Below are 22,795 nucleotides of genomic sequence, written 5' to 3'. Positions count from 1 at the left end.
GGTCAGAAAAACAACCAGAACTCTCTCCATGGTTTTACACAAAATGGAGGTTATAGCAATTGGCCGGAAATCTTCAGGCTTGCTTGCACCTGGCTTTTTTGGTATAGGTCTTATTATTGAGAATTTCCAGGATTTTGGTGCTCCTGTAACTAAGAGGAAGTTAAACAACCTAGTGAAGACTCCTTTTAGCTGGGGGGCACAGTCTTTAAGTAAACGGGCTCTCAGGCCATCTGGGCCAGTGGCCTTGTTTGGCCTCAATTTAGAGAGACTTTTAGCCACAGTGTGGTATATTGACAACATTTATGTCATGTTACATATGCTTTTTGGACCTCTGTGAATACTGTCAGTTCAAGGCTGTAAACCGCGCTTGCGCATTGACTGTTGTTGTTGTTGTCATGAAAAAGTAAAGTGCAGTGAACGCACATGTCTTGGCCTCATCAGTACATAACAGAAACTGGCGACGAGGATACTTTGCGGGGGAAAAGAGACACTTGGTGTCGGTACTAGTGAGTACAATGGCCCTGTTTGGAAGAATTGACGAATTCAAGCCAGAAAATGAGCAATGGACGGCGTATATCGAACGGCTAGAGCAGTTTTTTGAAGCTAACGACATAGCCGGAGAAAAGTATGTAGCAACGTTACTAAGTGTAATGGGCGCAACCACATATGGACTTTTGAGAAACTTAGTGCAGCCCAGTAAGCCAAAGGACAAAACGTTTGATGAGATCGTGGCAATTCTCAAGGCACATTTTGAGCCTAAGCCCTTATTAGTGGCTGAAAGGTTTCGTTTTAACCGGTGCAACCAGAAACAAAATCAGACTGTTGCACACTATGTAGCCGAGTTGAAGCACTGCGCGGCTAATTGTGAGTTTGGCGCAAACCTGGATTCATCCCTACGAGATCGGTTCGTCAGTGGGATAAAAAATGAAGCATGCCAGAGGAGACTACTCTCTGAAAATGATCTCACTTTCGCCAAAGCTTTTGAGATTGCACTTAACATGGAGACAGCCGACAGAGACGCTCGGCAGCTGAGAGGCATGGAAAGTGAACATGTGGGGACTGCAAGTGTTCATAAGGTGAGGCCACAGAAAACAAAAAACTGCTACAGATGCAAAGGAAAAAATCACAGTGCAAATGAGTGCCATTTCAAAGAGACTAAATGTCATAACTGTGGTAAAACTGGACACATTAAAAAGGCATGCCGATCAAAGACACAGGCTGAAAGTGCAAAGGCAACACCAGGCAGAGGGCAGCAACATAAACACACAAAGTACATGGAAGCTGAAGAGGACACAGAATTAGAGGTGTTTGCCATTTTAACTGTTACAAGTGAGGATGAGGATCTGTATAAAGAAACATTCTCTGTAGCTGATGTTAATTTGGAAATGGAAATTGATACTGGGGCGGCAAGAAGTGTCATATCAGCGGCAACATACAAAAGGAAATTCTCGCACCTGCCACTGGGAAGAGCTAAGGTTAAGCTTAAAGCTTATAATGGAGGCCGCATCCCTGTGTGGGGACAGATCGCAGTCAACGTGGTCTATGAGGGGCAAACTGCATACTTGCCACTTTTAGTCGTAAAGGGACATGGATCATCACTGTGTGGCAGAAATTGGCTTAAAGTGCTCCATCTTAACTGGCAGCAGATCAAGTATCTAAATGAGACAAAATGCTGTTCACTTAAGGAAGTGTTAGAGAAGTATGCTGAAGTGTTCAGTGAAGAACTGGGGACTCTTAAAGACATTAAAGCCTCTATCATTGTCAAGCCTGAGGTGCTCCCCAAGTTTTGCAAACACAGACCCCTCCCATTTGCTATGAAGGACAGAGTGGAAAAAGAGCTCAAGAGGCTAGAAGAAGCAAACATAATATCACCTGTTAAGCACAGTGAATGGGCAGCACCGATAGTGCCAGTAGAGAAAAGAGACAAGTCACTTCGCCTATGTGGTGATTATAAGGTATCAGTGAATCAGGCACTGGAAACAGACACCTACCCCTTGCCACGGTTAGAGGAGCTGTTAGCTACCCTCAGCGGAGGAAAAATCTTCTCAAAGATAGATCTGGCAGCAGCTTACCAGCAAGTGTTACTGGATGATGACTCTAAAAAATACACTACCATCAACACCCATAGGGGGCTGTTTGTGTATAATAGACTTCCTTTTGGGGTTAGCTCTGCACCCTCTATCTTTCAGCGTATCATGGAAAACCTCATGAAGGACCTACCAGTGGTGGTTTTCCTGGATGACCTGCTCATCATGGGGCGCTCAGAGAAGGAGCACCTTTACAACCTGCAGAAGGTCCTGCAACGCCTTCAGGAAAACGGCCTAAGAGTGAAGCGCTCAAAGTGTGAGTTTAACAAAACTCAAGTAGAGTACCTAGGCCACATTTTGGATGAGCAGGGTATTCACCCATCAAAAGATAAGGTGAGAGCAATACAGGAAGCTCCTGCTCCTACTAATGTGAAAGAGCTCCAGGCTTTTTTGGGACTTGTTAATTATTATGGAAGATTTGTGCCACAGCAAAGCACGGTCTTAGCCCCACTGTATAAACTGCTCAGGGAACATGCAACTTGGAAATGGACAGAGGTTGAGCAGGCTGCTTTTGCTAAGTGTAAAGAGTTGCTGACAAGTGACCAAGTCTTGGCGCACTATGACCCCAGCCTGCCACTCACTTTAGCATGTGATGCCTCAGCTTATGGCATCGGGGCTGTTATTCAACATACAATGCCTAATGGGGAGGAACGACCAATCGCTTATGCTTCCCGGACACTATCCCCGGCGGAAAAGAAATATTCTCAGATAGAGAAGGAAGCTCTGGGACTGATTTATGGAGTAAAGAAATTCCACCAGTACTTGTGGGGTAGACATTTTAATTTGGTTACTGACCATCGCCCCCTCCTAACACTGTTTGGTGAACACAAGAGTCTGCCTACACTGGCAGCGGCACGCATTCAGCGCTGGGCAATAATATTGTCTGCATATGACTATCACATTGTTTACCATAAATCTGAGGAGCACAGCAATGCAGATGGGCTTTCCCGTTGTCCTTTACCTGAGACCAGTGACTCAGGAACTGCTGTGAGTTCAGCTGTAGTCCACTCACTGCTTACTGAGCATCTTCAGGGTGCCCCACTTAATGCCACACAAATTGCAAGGGCAACACGCACGGACAGTGAGCTGTCCAGGGTCTACAAGTATGTTATGGAAGGCTGGCCTACACAGATGGAGGAAAACCTTAAAGTGTTTTTCACAAAGAGAAATGAGCTGTCCACAGAGCAAGGTTGTGTCTTATGGGGGACCAGAGTCGTAGTACCCTCAAAAATGAGAAAAGCTGTGTTACAGGAAATCCACTCAGGGCACCAAGGCATGGTAAAATCAAAAGCTCTAGCCCGCAAATATGTGTGGTGGCCCAACATTGATTGTGACGTGGAACAAATCTGCAAAGAATGTGAGACATGCCAGCTGGAACAAAAAATGCCTCGGCAGGTTCCACTCCATCCTTGGGAGTTTCCAGGTGAGTCCTGGAAGAGACTGCACATAGACTTTGCAGGACCTTTCCTGAACAGTATGTTTATGATAGTTGTGGATTCATATACCAAGTGGTTGGAAGTGTTTCACATGTCACAAATCACTTCTCATGCTACCATTACAAGGCTGAAGAGACTCTTTTCATCCTATGGTCTTCCTGAGCAAATTGTGACAGACAACGCGACCACTTTCACTTCAGAGGAGTTCCAGACCTTTGTCATGCAGAACGGAATTCTGCACACCACAAGTGCCCCAGGTCATCCAGCAACAAATGGCCTAGCAGAGAGGTATGTTCAGACATTTAAAGCAGGTATGAAAAAGCTTGCTACTACTCCTCTCAACATCGAGGACAAACTTTCACTGTTCCTGTTGCAATATCGCACCACACCCAACTGCACAACTGGTCAGTCTCCAGCAGACCTATTTCTTCACAGACACATCAGAACAAGGCTGGATTTCCTCAAGCCTTGCACGAAAGACACTGTGCGCATGAAACAGTATCAACAAAAGCAAAACCATGACCGCACAGCTGCAGACCGTTCTTTCAGTGTGGATGATGCTGTATACCTGCGTAACACAGGGGGAGGAGCTCACAGGTGGATTCCTGGACTGGTGGTGAGACAGACGGGCCCTGTGTCCTATGTAGTCAGAGAGCAGGACACTGACACAGTACACAGACGCCATGGAGATCAGCTTCGAGCTCGAGTCATTACTGGACCTGAGTCAGGCTCTATGGAATCACCGGCAGAACGGGCTGAGGGTGAAAAGGGCACAGAGCCTAAAGGAACTGTTGACTTTACCAGGCAGCCCTCAGTGCTTTTAGAACCAGAACCGGTGGCTCTGAGGCGCTCTACTTGAGTGTGTAAACCTCCACAGCGATACCAGGAATAAGACTGTTCACAACAGTAGTAAACTGTGTTTCTACACATATGTTCCCACAGTAAACACTGACACTTTAAATATTTTAGTTGGACTGTTAGAAAATGTTATGCAGCAAAACAAAAAAGGTTCTTATTGTTAACAGAGGTAATCTTTATTTGTTAATTATTCACCCAACAAGTAAGGTAAACAAAAGTTATGAGAACATGTTTATTGCCATAGGTTATATGGGATATTTCTTTTAGGAGATGTCATTCTCTGTTTAAAAAGGGGATGATGTGGTATATTGACAACATTTATGTCATGTTACATATGCTTTTTGGACCTCTGTGAATACTGTCAGTTCAAGGCTGTAAACCGCGCTTGCGCATTGACTGTTGTTGTTGTTGTCATGAAAAAGTAAAGTGCAGTGAACGCACATGTCTTGGCCTCATCAGTACATAACACACAGCATCCTCTGTAACAACAGTCGGTGATCTAGCAGAGAGATGTTTACAAATCTCATCACAATCTAGCTTGTCATTCACAGTATCAAATCGACAGAAGAATCGGTTCAATTCATCAACAAAACCTTGACTGTTGCTTACAAGACTATCACCTTTTTTACTTTTTTTCCCCATTAAAGTGTTTAGGCCTTCCCAGGCCTGTTTTATATTACCACTAAAATATTTGCTCTCAATTTTATTTTTGTACTCAATTTTTGCCTTAAGTATATTTCCTCTCAGCTGTCTCCTTACATTCGTCTTCTTCATTCCCCCTTCTTTCCATTACCTACCTGCCTCACATCTCTTTTTCCAGCTCTGTCACCATCTGTTAAAGTTATTGATTTTTACGAGCAAATATAAATTTAACTGTGAAGCCCCCATTTTTAATGAATATTTTTACTTCAAAGGATAATCCTTGCCATCTTCCAGCAAAAATCCCATTTCTTTATTTGGGGGGACAATAAACAGCAAAATTTCAGAGAGTAATTGTTGGGGGGGACATGAAAAAAAATCCTGTCTGGCATGACTGTATCTCCCTCATTCTCTCTTATGCTCCTTTGAAATTTGCCGTACAGTGTTGAGCCCTCAGCATGTTCATATGTTTTAAATAATGGTATTAAAAGCAATAATCCTCTAACCAAATTTCTTTGCTCACTGTTCTGTTTCCACTACAATCGATCAAAGCAGCTTTACAAGCACTAGAAACTCAAAATAAACTCTAAAACTAGAGGAAATACCTTGAATAATCCAACTACATCAAAGTATTCTTCAAAAAAAAACATTTATTGTAGTGTCAACAAAAAACAAAGCAAGATATGACATCAAATAGTGACATTATGACAGTATGTGTTTGAGCTGTACATTGTCCCTTTTAGATAAAATAGGAAAATGAAATGAAAATATGCCACAAAATAATGCAACTTCAAATGCAAAAAAAAAAAAATGCTATCTATCTAGAGACAAACTCAAAATATCAGTAAAATATGAACTAATTCTGACATTAATATCCTGACAGACTTTTTGAAAGAATAAAAAACTCAATATTTGCTCCTCCTATCCTCTCTCTCCCTCACTGTCATGCACTCGTTTGAGCTTGTAAACAATCGTTAGCTTTTAGCTTAAACAGCGAGCTGAAAGTAGGGTGACCACCTGTCCCGCGTAGCGCGTGCATGTACAGCGTTTGAAGCCCATTTCACACCCACCGGCGCTGTCTGAAGCGTAGCGCGGCGAGAACAAAGGTAAAACAGCAGCGCACTGACATAGATTGTGTAAAAAGTGAAGAGTTGCCACTCCGCTCTATTTTCACTGGCTAACAGCAGCACACTGGCTTAGCTTGTCTATTCAGAGAAGCGGTATCACTTGGGCTTATTTTTATTTATTTATTATTTATTTATATTTATATTTATTATTTTATTATTATTATTATTATTATTATTATTATTATTATTTAGATAATAATAATAATAATTTAACATATTGTTAAATAAATTAAAAAAAAAAAAAGCCAACATGATGCAGGTCAAAGACTTAAAAAAGACTATTGACTAAAACTAGACTAAAATACTTTGTAATTTAGTCGACTAAAACTAGACTAAAATACTTTGGATTTTCTTCGACTAAAACTAGACTAAAATGCCAAGACTTTTCATCGACTAAAATGTGACTAAACAAAAAAGAATTCAAGTTGATTAAATATGACTAAAACTAATAAGGGCATTTGACACAAGACTAAGACTAAAATTAAACTGAAAAATAGCCGACGAAATTAACACTGTTATAAGCTATTTCATTTTATTTATATTTTCCATTGCAATTCATTCACTTTAAATAAAAAGTAAATCTTAAGTGGAAGTTCATCTGTCAATTAATTGAAATGTTTAAAATATTATGAATATCTTTTATTTAGAAAAAAAAACACATTGAAAGCTAAGGGCTCATTAACAAGGGTGGCCTATTCATGAGCATACAGCAGCAATTACATATGTTAGGGGAACAGGGCAACATTAATAAACCATGTAAAGTGGTATCTGCTAGAAATTGGTCATAAATTTTGAACACTTAAAAACACACTATTTTACATTTATAATTAGCACCGCTTGCATTGTGCTTTCATTGAATATTACTATATTATTCAAAATTATTTATTAGTGTTAACGATGATTTTTTTTTCGGGGGGGGGGGGGGGGGGTCTTGTCCCCCCTGACTCCCCCGGGATTTCCGCCTATGCCATCTTCATATACATGTTTGTTTTTGCAACTTTCAACTCCATCACTTACTGATGCAACAACACACTAGAGATTAAAACAAAATCCAGTTCATGAAAGCTTTTACTTTCGCTGTTCTAAACGCCCAGTGTCTGGCAAGGAACTGATGCATTTCACATTTTTGATTAGTGTGGAATATTTATGTAACCCGGGGGTGTGTGTGTCTCGTCGGCCGTGCCACTTTTGCTGGGGCCTCCCTAACACCCTGGACTCTGCATTGTGTTTGATGTTACTTTGGGGGGGGGGGGGGTGTAGTGCGGGGAGGAGAAACACGGCGCACACACAGGGAGAGTTCGGGTTGCGGCTGAGTCCCGTTTTATTTCCACCAAACCAATGGCACACCACATTCTTCACACAGCGGGAAATAAACATAAAAAAACATTTAGAATATATATCTCAACAAATTAACTATATGGCCGTGTTATAAAACAAAATATTTTATGTTGATACTGGGAGCCGTTTTACTGTGCTTACCTTCACACAGCGGGAAATAAACATAAAAACAAAATGGTGCCCGCCGAAAAATGAAACTTAAACTACGGTGTCCTGTAAGGGACAATCTAAAGCAAAAGTCAAACTATGGTGTCCTGTAAAGGACAAACCACAGCGAATTTCTAGTTTCTCAAGGGAATACAAAGGTCAACAGCGACACCTTCTGACATAACTCAGTCACTACCTTACATCTATATACACTCCTGATCAAACACCAGTTGAAAAATTGCAAGAATTTACATTTTTCACTGTTGGATCTTAAGAAGGTTCTAAGTAGAGCTTCAAAATGCAAAAGAAGAAATGGAAGTGAGACAAAAAAAAAAAATTTGAGTAAACAATTTATTGCAAACAACCATTAAACTGAAATAGGCTGTTCATCAGCTGATCAAAAGTTTAAGACCACAGCCTTAAAAAGCCCAAATCCTGGCAAAAATGTGGATTCAGTGTCATTTTCTGTCAGGTATCCACACTGTCATGACCTCCTGATGGCAAAGGCAAAAAAGCTTTCTTGTTAATCACCTCAAAAATTCGTTTCGGCATGCTTGATGCTAGTGTTTCCAGGAGGCTAGTGGGAATGTTGCTCCAAGTGGTGAAGATGGCTTCACGGAGGGAATCCACTGTCTGGAACTGCTGTCCATTTCTGTAAACTTCCCTTGCCATCCAACCCCAAATGTTCTCAATTGGATTTAGATCAGGGGAACATGCAAGATGGTTCAAAAGAGTGATGTTATTTCTCTGGAAGAAGTCCTTTGTCAGGCGGGCATTGTGAACTGCAGCGTTGTCCTGTTGAAAACCCCAGTCATTACCACACAGACGATGGCCTTTGGTCATGAGGAATGCCCTTGCAACCTCTCCACATAGCCAGCTGCCGTTTGACGCCTCTACACAACCTGAAGCTCCATTGTTCCATTGAAGGAAAAAGCCACCCAGATCATGATGGCACCCCCTCCACTGTGCTGTGTAGAAAACATCTCAGGTGGGATCTCCTTGTCATACCAGTAACGTTGGAAGCCATCAGGACCGTCAAGGATAAATTTTTTTGGCACCAGTGACAAGCTTAATTTCGGCTGAGGATCATCCCATGTCTTGACGGACAGCCAATTGGATCGGGTGAAATTTATTTGGGTCCTCCACTTGACTTTTTTGTTCCGTAACCCTCAGGATCTTTTAAGAAGTTTAAAATGACTGTCTTACTGCGTCCAACCTCAGCAGCAATGGCACACTGCGAGAGGTCAACAATCCCCGGTTTCCCCGTACGCTAGTCTGCCCTTGACCGCACTGGACACATTGTTTGGGTTTCCATTACGCATGCCAAACGGTGCCAATCTCCTTTGATCTGACATCAGTTGTGACGGGACAGTCGATATGGAGATACACTATATTGCCAAAAGTATTCGCTCATCTATCCAAATCATTGAATTCAGGTGTTCCAATCACTTCCATGACCACAGGTGTATAAAATCAAGCACCTAGGCATGCAGACTACTTCTACAAACATTTGTGAAAGAATGGGTCGCTCTCAGGAGCTCAGTGAATTCCAGCATGGTGCTGTAATAGTAATGTAATAGGATGCCACCTGTGCAGTAAGTCCAGTTGTGAAACTTCCTCGCTACTAAATATTCCACAATCAACTGTTAGTGGTACTATAACAAAGTAGAAGCGATTGGGAACGACAGCAACTCAGCCACGGAGTGGTAGGCCACATAAAATCACAGAGCGGGGTCAGCGGATGCTGAGACGCATAGTGCGCAGAAGACGCCAACTTTCTGCAGAGTCAATAGCTTGAGACCTTTAAACTTCATGTGATCTTCAGATTAGCTCAAGAGCAGTGCGGTAGAGAGCTTCATGGAATGGGTTTTCAATGGCCGAGCAGCTGCATCCAAGCCTTACATCACCAAGCACAATGCAAAGCATCGGATGCAGGCGGTGTAAAGCACACCGCCACTGGAGCTCTAGAGCAGTGGACATGTGTTCTCTGCAGTGACGAGTCACGCTTCTCTGTCTGGCAATCTGATGGACGAGTCTGGGTTTGGTGGTTGCCAAGAGAAACGGTACTTGTCTGACTGCATTGTGCCAAGTGTAAAGTTTGGTGGAGGGGGGATTAATGGTGTGGGGTTGTTTTTTCGGACGTTGGGCTCGGCCCCTTAGTTCCAGTGAAGGAACTCTTAATGCTTCAGCATACAAAGACATTGTGGACAATTTCATGCTCCCAACTTGTTGGGAACAGTTTGGAGATGGCCCTTCCTGTTCCAACATGACTGTGCACCAGTGCACAAAGCAAGGTCCATAAAGACATAGATAAGCGAGTTTGGTGTGGAAGAACTTGACTGGCCTGCACAGAGTCCTGACCTCAACCCGAGAGAACACCTTGGGATGAATTAGAGCGGACGACTGCGAGCCAGGCCTTCTTGTCCAACATCAGTGTTTGACCTCACAAATGCACTTCTGGAAGAATGGTCAAAAATTCCCATAAACACTCTCCTCAACCTTGTGGAAAGCCTTCCTAGAAGAGTTGAAGCTGTTCTAGCTGCAAGGATGGGCCCACCTCATATTAAATCCTATGGTTTAAGAATGGGATGTCACTCATGGTTCATATGTGTGTGAAGGCAGCCGAGCGAATACTTTTGGCAATATAGTGTACATTTATGTGCTGATTGAGATAGTAGCATTGAATTGTTGTTTTTGTGGGTATTTATTGCGTTGTTAATGTGCCTTGGACATTCTGGAACCTGCCCTGTGAGGTTTTGGTGATGTGTGCGTTACTGTGCGCCGGTCAGCCAAACTTCCACTACACCAGCTACGTTCCGCCTGCAGTAAAGTAGACATGCAAGTAGACGTGGTTTCAGATGGTGAGCTTTGAACGCACCTCGGCAAAGCCTTTTGGCACAAAACTGTCACTGCGCCAAGCTGAATCTGTCAGCACCTCCCCCTGCTGCAACGCCACTCCATCTCAGCGCACCTCGGTCTGCCAAACTACCAAACTGTGCGTGCTCGGGTTGCGCTGCTTGAAACTAGCTCTGCGTGGGGTTTGCTCACTGCGCCACCCTGCACTGCGCAGGGAAACTAGAGCCCAGATTATGCTATGCCATGTTTACACAACTTCCCAAGGAAGTATTGGACATAATACTGAACTTGTTTAATAAAATATGGAGGGAGGGTAGAATGCCTAGCAGCTGGAGGAAAGCTTTGGTACTCCCTTTTGCTAAACCTGGTAAGGATCAAGATAATGCAGGAAACTACAGACCTATAGCACTAACATCCCACCTTAGTAAATGGCTGGAGAAAGTCACTGCTCAGAGATTAACCTATTACTTAGAGCAAAGAGGTCTGTTAAGCACATGTCAGAGTGGTTTTCGAAGAGGCAGATCTACAACAGATGCCCTTGCTAAGGTTAGCAATGAGGTAGAAAAGGCTCTTGCTATGAAGGAGACCATGGTCATTGTTTACTTTGATATTGAGAAAGCATATGATTCAATGTGGAGAGAAGGACTAATGATTAAAATGGATAAAATGGGTATTGGAGGTAGAATGTATAACTGGGTTTTAGACTTCCTATCTAATTGGAACTTTTGTGTGAAAGTTGGGGATGCTATTTCGAAAACCTATGATATTGTTAATGGTATACCCCAAGGTAGTATTATTAGTCCTATTTTATTCAATATAATGATAAATGATATTTTTATGAATATTGGTGGTGAAATGGGGTCATTGCTTTATGCAGATGATGGGGCTATATGGAAAAGGGGGAAAATATCATACATGAATAAATGTATGCAAGAGGTTATACAAAAAGTAGAAAGATGGATGTATGACTGGGGATTTAAAATGTCTGTATCAAAATCATGCTATATGATTTTCACCAAGAAAAGAAAGATGGATAAAGTTCATTACATTATGGATAAAGTTCTGACATTATATCAGCAAAACTTAGAAAGACTAAGGGAATTTAAATATTTGGGATTGTGGTTTGATGAGAAATACTCATGGAGGGATCATATTAAACAGATTGAGACAAAATGTAAAAAAGTGTTAAATCTCATGAAATCAGTCTCTGGATATGAGTGGGGAGCAGACAAACAATCAATGCTGGATATTTATAGAGGTTTAATTCGATCAAGTATAGATTATGGATGCATGGCTTACGGTGTGGCTACAAAAAGCAATCTGGAAAAATTAGATGGAATTCAGTACAGAGCATTAATACTGAGTGTAGGTGCAGTGAAAACAACGGCCACAGATGCCTTACTGGTTGAAGCCAATGAATGGCCACTGTATTTCAGGAGAATAAAGCTATCACTGGCTTACTGGGCAAAATTGAAAGGCTCTGCGGAGGAACAACCTGCAACAACTGTTTTAGATGGATGCTGGGAATATTCAAAACATCATACAGGTAAGGGATTCAGTTGGCAGATTGATGCAAAGGCAAAAGAGCACGGGTTAGATAGATTGGAATATGGCCCAAATGTTGTCTGGGGTAATGTTCCTCCGTGGAAACTTCCAGAACCAGTTTAGACCACAAGCGTAAATGGCTGGATTGAAATCAACCCTCAATTTAATGGATAAATGTCAGACAGATAAATGCAATGTATGTAACGTGAGTGAAAATGCTGAACATGTTATCATGAAATGTACTAAGTAGGAAAGAGAGAGAAATGAATTTAAAAAACAAATATATTAACTACAGCTCCCATGGAGCCTAAAAGGGATTTTAGGAAGAGGGGAAAAAAGAGAGAATTGACTGGGGAACAGGACTGGGGAAAAGAATATGAGCATATATACACTACTCACAAAAAGTTAGGGATATTCGGCTTTCGGGTGATATTTCAGGATGAACCTAAAATGCATTATAACCTTTACAGGTGAACTTAATGTGACCTTCTGTAAACTTTTGAATGCACATGTCCAACTGTTCAATGTTTCAGTACTTTTTGCACAAGCTGCTGTTCTCTAACAAGGAGTTTAACGGCAAAATTCACAACAGGTGTTTGATCCATGAATCGGCCAATAAATTTCCTGGTTCAATTAGAATTGGTATTTAAACAGTCCTCCTCATTATGCTGTTCACATTTTGACATCATGAGACCACGACGACACCTAACAATTGATCAGCAGCACCTTGCCATTGTGAGGCTTCAAACAGGATGTTCTCAGACGGAAGTGGCCACTGAGCTTAGAGCAGTCTTGTATAAAGTATTTGAAAGCAATACTTGAGTAAAAGTTCAAGTATCTTACCAGAAAATGACTTTGGTAGAAGTTAAAGTCACCTTTTAGAAAATTACTTGAGTAAAAGTCTTAAAGTACCTGGCATTTACTGTACTTAAGTATCAAAAGTAATTTTCTGATATTTTCTGTACTTAAGTATTAGAAGTAAAAGTAAAAGTATTTAAACAAAGTGAGCGATTAGAATTTTGATAATGAATTTATTGTGGCTTCCTTACAGTAAAAGCAACCTGGGTACAGGAGAAAAAAGCTTCAACTTTTTAACATTACCGTTAAACTTCTGTCACCATCAACCGCTCTCTGTCTCTCAGCCTCCCTGTTTGGACAAACTGAACTTGGCAACTGGCAACAACTGTCATGAGCGCGAGTTATTATTTGAAATTATTAAACGGCTGCTTCCCATCCTTAAATGTGATTGGCTGAACCGCGTTCCATGCTGTTGTAAAATCAGTGTAACCTACTAGCAGACCGCAGCACAAAATATCCCTGCGCCAGTGTAAACGGACAGAGCGTTGCCTAGCAACCAACTACTCTGTGCTCAACTTCCTCGTTAGGTTCCATTTGTTTCAAGACTTTTGTAAACAAAATGTCAGACTTTGTGGTGAATTTTGATTTGCTGGGTGGCCTGAGCCTGGATGAGTGGTTGGAGGAGGTGCTTGGTGTCTGTTAAAAGACGCTGAATTCACCACCAGCAACAATGTTTTCGCTGGTGTGGTAAAGAAACTCCGCCGAGAAGGACGTGACAAATCTTCCCACCACCAAGCCATAACCGAGGCAGACTGCCAGAAGATGAAGCACTTTCAGGCACGAAGTTCAGACACACCTTAAGGGCTTGTTTGTAAAGTCTGGTTTGACGTGCAGCTTCATATGGGACACAGGGCGAACGCGGGAAACCGCAAATTAACGAGGGAAACCGCAAACTCCTTCAGCATTGCCACGATGAAAATGGCCTAAACTATGTCACGCTGTCTTTCAACGAATGAACAAAAAATCACAAAGATGCTGCCGAAAAAAAACCACAGAAAGCTCATCTATATACGAGCAGCCGCGTAACCCACTGTGTCCGGTGGCGGAGCTTTTTCTTCGCACTTGGCGGCTGCGGTTGAAATGAGAAACAGGAATTACGTCACCAACTCAACTTTTATTTTGTAGTAACGAGTAACGAAGATGGTTAAGAGAAATGTATCGGAGTAAAAGTACACATTTTATTTCGGGAATGTAGTGGAGTAAAGGTAAAAATATAAATAACGAAGTAAAGTACAGATATGTGAAAATTCTACTTAAGTACAGTAACGAAGTATTTGTACTTCGTTACATTACAACACTGGCTTAGAGTGTCACAGAGTGTCATCAGCAGGTTGCAACAGAGATACAGAGAGACTGGAAGAGTCACAGAAAGGCATAGAAGTGGACGTCCTTTGGCCACATCCCACACTGATAACCGCTTCATTGTAAACAGTGCCCTGCGGAACCGGATGATGAATGCCACTCAACTCCAGGCACATTTAAGGGAGGTGAGAGGCACCCAAGTGTCACGTCAGACCATTTGAAACCGTTTACATCAGCATGGTCTGCGTGCTAGATGACCTGCAAGGGTACCTGACCACACCACCAGGCACAGGTGTCATCGTCTTGCATGGGCCAGGGAGCATTTACGCTGGACGAGGGACCAGTGGGCCTCAGTGCTGTTCTCTGATGAAAGCCGATTCATGTTGAGCAGAAATGATGGCCGCCAACGATGTTGGAGACGTCAAGGAGAGCCCTATGCATCAGCCACTGTTGTTACCAGACGAGCCTTTGGTGGTGGTGGTGTTACTGTGTGGGCAGGTGTGTCTAGTCAGTACAGAACTGCCCTACACTTTGTGAATGGTATAGTGACAAACCCATACTACCTGAATAACATCATTAATCCAGTAATTGTGCCCCTGCATGAACAACACAGGCCTAATTTCATCTTCATGGACGACAATGCTCCAGCTCATCGAGGTCGTATCATTAGGGAACGGTTGCTGGAGACTGGGTTACCTCAGATGGAGTGGCCTGCACTTTCTCCAGACCTGAATCCCATAGAAAACCTATTGGATCAGCTGAGTCGCCGTGTAGAGGCTCGGAGCTCTGTACCCCAGAACCTCAATGTCCTGAGGGCCGCCCTTGAAGAAGAGTGGGATGCCATGCCTCAGCAGACAATAAGTCAACTTGTGAACAGCATGAGACATCGTTGTCAAGCTGTAATTGATGCTCAAGGGCACATGACAAGTTATTGAGACATTGACATTTTTTGTTGTGGTATATCACCACTGTTGTTGGCTTTTGTTTCAATAAATTGTTGAGATGAGGAAATCACCAGTGCATGCTTCTACTTAAATGCCCTACTTTCATGATAATATCACTGTAGCGTGAACTTTTTACATTTTCCGTAAATTTCACCCGAAAGCCAAATATCCCTAACTTTTGTGAGTGTATACACACACACACACATACAGTAGGTGGCGGTATGCGAAGAGAAGAAGAGAAGAAGAAGAAGAAGAAGAAGAAGAAGAAGAAGAAGAAGAAGAAGAAAGAAGCGTAATGTTATGCTTACAGCCGGAGGAGAGAAGAAGAAGAAGCAATCATCACACGACTTAGGATAGGTCACACAGGACTAAATGACACACTTCACAGAATAGGTAAACACCCCGATGGTAAATGTGGTCACTGTGGTGTATCTGAATCGGTCCAGCATGTACTGTTGGAGTGTAACACATGAGGAGGAAAGGAAGGCACTGATAACAGCAGCAAAAAAAGCCAACATATGCCTGAATATAGGGAATGTACTTGGGATAGAATCAAAGATATTCGGTCATCTCATTACATATTTAAAAGTTACAAGACTGATGGAGAGGATTTAGTTTCCTTTTTTTTTTTTTTGGTCTGTTAATCTACTGTCCCACACTCCAGTCCAGTAGGTGGCGGTAATGCACCTTCAAGTCGGTTGCCAACCGCCAATATAACCCATTGAAGAAGAAGAAGAAGAAGAAGAAGAAGAAGAAGAAGAAGAAGAAGAGTTACGCTTACGTGTTCAGTAGATGAGCATTCACTTGCGAAGACACTGCGTTTCTCATTTGTTCGTGCTTCATCTAAAGGTAAGCTCCATTCGTACGTCTGAGCAGCGTGATTTATTCCTCGTACTTTCACCAGAGCCATGCTTTCAAAGCTTTTTTTATGGGCTTAATATTGAGGGTCTTATATTGCCCTTATTGGCTAAAATACTGTAATACTGACTGTTACCGTGCATACAGTTTTATTCCAGGGGGGAAAAGAGGCTATTGGGTTATTGACCGGATCTGCGTTAGGGTTAAAGGATTTAAAGCCCTTTTTTTGCTTCCACGAGTTAGCCGAACAGGTGTTTTCCAATCAGTCACTGCATGGCACTCCGTTGTATTCTGATAATAACAAACACTCTTCTCAGAAAAAAACACTGTAGTTTTTTCATAGGGACTCCCGGTACGTCAATGGTTTTCAGTAGCATGTTTTCACATAAAGCCATCTGTTCTGGTGTCATCTTATTTGTGAAATAAATTGTCAGGCAGGGCGAGAGGGGTAGAGATGAGTTTACCCAGGTGTGATTAGTTATTAAATATAAATATAAAAAATGCGCTTAATTTTATATGTGAAAACGTTAGGAGTGTAATGTATGAAGGAGAGTAAAACCTCTCCGAGAGATGTCCACGTGACTCCACCCAGAAAAAACAAACTTTGGACAATCTGGCTTTTCCATGGAATCAACCAGGAAAGAACTCAGTATCAGAGTCTACAAGCTTCAGCATTTTTAAGAAAAGTTTGAACACATGGTTAAAGCCAACCAATCATGTCCTCACTAAGAGGTGCCTTCCACATGAGTCGTTTTTTTTTTCCTATCTGCTCTTCTTTTAATCTGTGTGTGCACAAATAACATATGTGCTGCTGTTTTCTATTGTTGATCTGTTTGTGGACGTTGTAGCTGTGTTCTGTTTCTTTTTTTAGTGTTTCAATCATAGCCTCTTAATTTACCTAGCATACCCGCAAGATGACCTTGGGTGTTCAGAAAGGCACCTATCACTGCAGGTGAAACTGAGCTCATAGTTAACTCGGGTGCAATTTGTGCAGATTGTGCAAGGTCCCTTTTAAATAATAAAGTATGCAATGGTGCAGTGCAATAGAACAATAGCAATAACCATTGCAATATTTTTTTCTTCTATAAATATAAAAAACTTCATAAAAATATTATTAAAAATTATATTCCATGATTAACACAGATTGCCTATTGTGGCAAGAATAGAGAAAGGAGTGTGGGGAGATGACCACAGGAACTGCACAGTGTATTTTGGTAGGCTAAAGGAGATTAGCACAAGGATAATGATTACCATTCTGGTTTATTCAGATTTCATTCAAAAGAAAAAAGTAGCTTTTCATGTAACATAATAATTATTTGCTAATTATTGATTTACTGATAATACATTTTATAATGATAACATTTTTGGCCATAATCACCCAGCCCTAGAAAGTAATAAAGCTGAAGTTTCAAGTTTGACACTCTAAAAACAGATGTGTTAAAAATGACACATCATCTGTTAATTTTTAACACACCAACATATCTAGTTAAGGACAACACAGATCTAATTGCGATTTTTGCCATATTCATGGCACAATATTCATCATGTACAGTAACAGATTTAAAACATGACAGAAAATTACATCGTACCATCAAAACATTAAATGCTATTTACTCTAATGCAAGGTAAGATTGCCAACATGTATTTATTGCCAAGAAACATGCATGTACATTCTTTAAGGTCCTTGACTAATGGCAGTTTTTACAACTGAAGAACTAAAAGAGCCATCTTTGACTGTCTTAATTTAAAAAAAAAAAAAAAAAGTAGTGCAAAAAAATCCTTAATTGTGTTAAGTTAAAAAAAAAAGTTAATAAGATGCAAAACAATGAATTAGAAAAATGTTAAATAAGTAATAATAATAATAATAATAAAATCAACAATTCCAATACAGGGAAAAAAGGATCTTGCCCTTATGTAAACAGTTACACTCAAGTAGGTAGGTCAAGGTCAGTCTTTTATGGCTCAATAATAATACATTTTATTTGTAACGCACTTTACATTTAACATCTCAAAGTGCTACAGAGAGAAAGAAAAAAGATTAAAAGCTGTCTTATCAACATCTATAGCAGCAATTAAAGTACTTTATCAACCCTAGATTAAGAAACCTGAACTATCTTTTTAAGTGAAACTGAAGTAATGGTAATAAAATTAAACTCCTCCTAAAATAAAATGAAAAAAATACATCAGACATTAAAATAGGTGGGTCATTAATTTATGGCTCAGCAGCACCCAAATATTGCACATCTTTTCTGTAAACAATAGAACTTTTTTCCTGTAAACTAGCAAATATCTTTTGTCAGTTGTGATGCACATCTGGTCCTCTTCTTTCAGACCCCAGCTTGACAGACACTCTCAATCCAAGGGCAATATTCTCTCCGATATGATCAGTGGGAAAGTATGCTGTCTGCAGGCAGAGAATTTTCAACTCAAAGTCGTCATTTATAAAATGCACAGTCAAAATAAGATAAGGTTCGGTCGTTCTGCTTGACCACATATCAGTAGTTGTGGCATAATACTCGACAACTTTTTCCTTACACTCCATGTACAGCTGTGGGATGGCAACCTGGTTGAAGTAGGTGTGGGAGGGAATCATCTTCTGTCCAGCATGTGGAGGAGCTTTTGAAATCCGTCTCTGTTTACCGTGTTAACAGACACCATGTCTTTGGCGGTGTAGCGTGTTATGGCAGTTGTTATCTCCTGGTGTCTTTGGCTGCTCTTTTCATACGAAGTTACACTAGCAAACGACGCTGTTATTGTAGTCTGTTTGCTACAGCGGGCTTGAGCATCACTTTCTCTCGACTTTTCACCGGACTTTTTGGTCATGCACTCGTCATGTAAATGCCTGGTGATTTTTCAAGTCTTCTCCCCAGTCTCTCCTGATGCCTTCGCTTTGCCTCCTTGATCACAGCTTTCAGTTTTGCTCTGGCAGTGTTGTAAGCTTCTTTGTCACCTGACTTAAAGGCAGCTTTTTTGGCTCTGCATAGAGCTCTCATCTCTCCATTCATCCAGGCTTTCTCATTAGGGAATAATTTAACTGTCCTTATTATTACCACATTACAGGGCTGGGCGATATACCAAAAATTTACCGATACCGAAATTTATGATGATAACCGACGTCACTTTGCTCATGTCGGTATGTTCGGTATTTTAAAAAAACAAAATAAAAGTCGTTGTTGTCTTTTTTTGCTGTGTAGGCAGGCCTGTTCATGTCCCTTTAAGACGCTGTACTACGTTACGTGTACAGCGTGTGTAGTCACGTGACTCCACCCCCTCCTGTCTGCAACAAGCAGTGTTGCCAACTTGGCGACTTTCTCGCTAAATCTGGTGACTTTCCAACCCCATTAGGGGTGTTACCTCACGATTCAATGCGATTTCGATTACGGGAGCTTCGATTTTTCGATTATAGCGATTACAGCGTTTGTCGATTCGATGCGATTATTGGTGCCACGATTCTTCGATTATTGCAATTTTTACAGCTATTTTCCATGCAAGACTGATTTTGTGTTAATCTGTGGCTAGCTTTGTAAATAAATAGCCCATAAATTAATGAGTTAATTTATGGGCTTCACTCTCAAAATAAAGATTTTTTTGAACATTTGACTAGAAATTATTTTTCACAAAATATTTTGACTATGTAATCTAGGAGTAGCTCCCAACATTTAACCCCACATTGCCATGGAGCACAGCCCCATCTAGGGGCCAGTGAAAGAATTGCATAAGCCAGTTCCATCATAACAAAGAGTAATTAAAAATTTGGTACACAGGCACTACAGTACACATTGACTTTTATTTATTTATGTATGTATGTATTTATTATAGTTTATAATTTATCGTTTTGCGAAAGTACTTGACGGTGACGTTCGTTTCATGGGTGGAGATAAAAGGCCGGCGGATCAGGAGGAGGCTTGTCTGTAAAGTGTGGCTTGACGTGCTGCTTCATGGGACGCAGGGCGAACGAGGGCAACCGCAAATTAAAGCCTGACTCCTTCAGCATTCGCCACGACGTAAATGGCCTAAAATATGTCACCGTGTCTTTCAACGAATGCACAAAAAAAAATTTAAAAATAAAAAAATCACAAAGATGCTGCCGAAAAAACATAGACAGCCTGGGGGATTCATATATGAGCAGCCGGCTAACCCACTGTGTCCGGTGGCCTCCCTGGAGAAATAGCCTACCTCTCCCTGCTGCCTCCTGATTCACCTGCCTTTTATCTCCACCCAAAGCGGACACAGTGTGACAGCGCCGATGTATGGTAAGTTATCAGTATACTTTTATTATTATTGTTGCAACCGTCGTTAGGCATATCTGCGCAAAAACACACCTATCGCGAAACGCACACCACCGTCCCTGCAAAGAGGAGTCCAAACATAATTGAACACTATTTTAACAATTGCACTGTTAACGGAAATATCCAGTTCAACATTAGCAAGCCCAAATAGCCTGATGTGACATGATGATGGCGCTAGATGAAAAAGCAATCTTACCGTCTGCGCTTTGTGCATTCTGTCCACTCTGTCTTGCTTGTTGGAAGCATGAATAGTTCTCAGTTTTATTGTTGCATTTTTGCCAATAAATTGTTGATTTTTCTTGTGTGTTTTATTTTATGGGCTATATGTAGGGTAACCGTTTTATAAAAGTAAGTCCCTTGAAGCCGTGAGTTACAGTGATTTTACAACGGCTTTCCGTTTGCTATGGTCCCACCTACTAAACTGTCCGGGCGCGCGCGTTACCTACTTTTGTTCCGGGTACCCGTTTTTTTTTTTTCCGGGCTTGGTGAAAAGAATCGACGTGAAAAAATCGATGCAAATCGATGCACGAAAACATCGCGATGCATTGCAATTTTGATGAATCGCACCCACCACTACCCCGCATGGCGACTTTTTTGTCAAAAGCGACTAGCGACAAATCTAGAGCCTTTTCCTGGTGTTACTGGAGACTTCTGGTATTTTGGAAACTGACATGAAAGCACGTATTGTTCCTCTGCAGTTCCTGTTCTCAGCGAGCAGCGGGTGCTTCCGCGAGCCCCTCCCCCACCCCAAAGTCCTCACAGGTGGTCACAGCCTCGAGCCGCGCGTGGCAGTCGCAGGCAGCTGCAGTCAGGAGAGGAGCAGAGAGGAGACCCACCACTCCTCGGCCAGGCAGCAGATGAATCGCGCATGCGCAAAGCCGCTGTTGGTCCCACCCTTCCCGTAAATTTGTAGTTCTAAAACATATTTAGGATGTTTTTTTTACTCACTTTTTGTCTCTCCTACGATGTTATTCCTCTCCTACAGCGTCCATTACAATCATGTGCAAATTGCCAATTATGCAAATTAGCCGATGATGTCATTTGGCGACTTCTAGCGACTTTAAAGACAGCCAATAGCTACTTTTACTGAGGAGTTGGCAACACTGGCAACAAGAAGGGAAAGAGACGCTGAGGAAACGGAGGATGGCTCAAATGTAGAAGCAGCTGCGCGGCTGCAGCTGAGGTTGTCGAAGTAGATTCAGTCGAGGAGGACTTGCTTGCATATTTTATACTTGTAAACTTGGTTTGATTGTCAGTAGTTCAATAAATTTAACTAAAAGTATTTAATAGTATTTTCTTGAGTTATTCTCAGACAGCACAGAGTTAGAGTTGCACTTCTCAGGCATGCAAACTTGTTGCCTTTTGGCTACAATCGCGTTTTTTTTTTTTTTTTTTTTTTTTTTTTTTTTTTGGTGAGTTGGGTCATTCACGTGAATCACGTAGTTTGGAAGAGACGCCTGGCTTCCGAGTCCGACGGAAAGTTTTAACGTTAGTTTGAAGGAACCGCCTTACGTTAAATTAGACCTTGCATAACGTTGCTGCAATTTCCATTAGCAAGATAGCGAACTAATTAGCCAGCTAATGTTAGCTAGTTCTAATGTTAATTTCAGCATGGTCTGCTTGTCTTGCTAACTAACTTTAGCCATTTAGCTCTAATCATATGCTTGCTATGTAAGGGCCTAGTCTTCCAGCTAACTAGCAACTCCCGTTATAGGACCCCCCCGACCCCTTTTTTACTCAGAGGAGTTTGCATGTCTGACTTCTGTAAATACAGCAGTTATAGCAAGTAGGAGGCATACTGTCAATAAAACTGGCTGTGGAGCAAGAAATTAAGCTGCCATTGCCCCATCTAGTGGCGAACGGATTGCAATAAATAGGTCCAGGGAGGCATACTGTCAATATCACTGTTTTTATTTGAGAATGGATTCGCACCTAAGAGAAGATATGAAGAGATGAGAGCAGCTTTCCTACCGGCTTCATGTCCAACATGTAAGTTAGGGCTAATTTCACACTGCATCTGGTAGCCTACATCCTTTGGCCCTCCCTGACGCAGTAGGAGGTAGATAGTGTGTGAGCATTTGAAGGGCTCTGAAGCAAAGTGACTCTGAGCAGAACACAAGAACAAATGGCATAAATACAATTGCTGATGCCACCTCAGACATTAAGTTGCCCACCAAATTACCACAACAGAGGGCTGTGCCCATAAGGGTGTGCTGGGGGAATTCAGACCCATCAGTCAAAATAACAACAATTATATATTTTTTCCTTAATCGTTCAGCCTTGGTGGTAATATAGATAAAAATTACCCTTTTTTTTTTTTTTTTTAAAGGCACAGGCCTGTTACCCACCCATTTAAAAACAACGAGCTGACACACTGTATTACATGTCATTAAGGTTACTTACCATCACTCTCCTCTTCAGCTGACAGGACATTGCGGTCATTTTCAAGTGTAGCCACTTTCAGTAGTTTCGAAACAATATGTCTTTCCCATTTCCGAAGGAAGAGGTTCT

General features: G+C 41.5%; 2 protein-coding genes across 2 annotated transcripts in view; both read left to right on the top strand.

Moving 5' to 3' along the window:
• Positions 1 to 998: 998 nt before the first annotated feature.
• LOC115357550 (uncharacterized protein K02A2.6-like) lies at positions 999 to 4,347 on the top strand. The gene is made up of 3 exons (XM_030049057.1): positions 999 to 1,076; positions 1,686 to 2,420; positions 4,171 to 4,347. The coding sequence occupies exons 1-3, from the start codon at positions 999 to 1,001 to the stop codon at positions 4,345 to 4,347; spliced, it is 990 nt and encodes a 329-aa protein (XP_029904917.1).
• Positions 4,348 to 15,828: 11,481 nt separating this feature from the next.
• hykk.2 (hydroxylysine kinase, tandem duplicate 2) overlaps positions 15,829 to 22,795 on the top strand; it is a 40,534-nt gene continuing 33,567 nt past the window's right edge. The window contains exon 1 of the mRNA XM_030050084.1: positions 15,829 to 15,986. Within this exon, the coding sequence (XP_029905944.1) occupies positions 15,930 to 15,986 (57 nt within the window). The 5' untranslated portion in view covers positions 15,829 to 15,929. The remainder of the gene's footprint in view (positions 15,987 to 22,795) is intronic.

The sequence above is a fragment of the Myripristis murdjan genome, chromosome 4, assembly GCF_902150065.1.
Source record: "Myripristis murdjan chromosome 4, fMyrMur1.1, whole genome shotgun sequence".
In the NCBI taxonomy this organism is placed as follows: domain Eukaryota; kingdom Metazoa; phylum Chordata; class Actinopteri; order Holocentriformes; family Holocentridae; genus Myripristis; species Myripristis murdjan.
Note: the sequence above shows the minus strand (reverse complement) of the source record. Positions and strands in the feature narration are given on the sequence as shown.

Bases quoted from the DNA above. Each gene is read 5' to 3' on its own strand.
- LOC115357550 (XM_030049057.1), top strand. From the start codon at position 999: ATGGAGACAGCCGACAGAGACGCTCGGCAGCTGAGAGGCATGGAAAGT. The intron at 1,077-1,685 runs GTGAGGCCACAG...TGTTCACTTAAG, and splicing joins GGACTGCAAGTGTTCATAAG to GAAGTGTTAGAGAAGTATGC. The intron at 2,421-4,170 runs GTGAGAGCAATA...TGTCCTATGTAG, and splicing joins TTCACCCATCAAAAGATAAG to TCAGAGAGCAGGACACTGAC.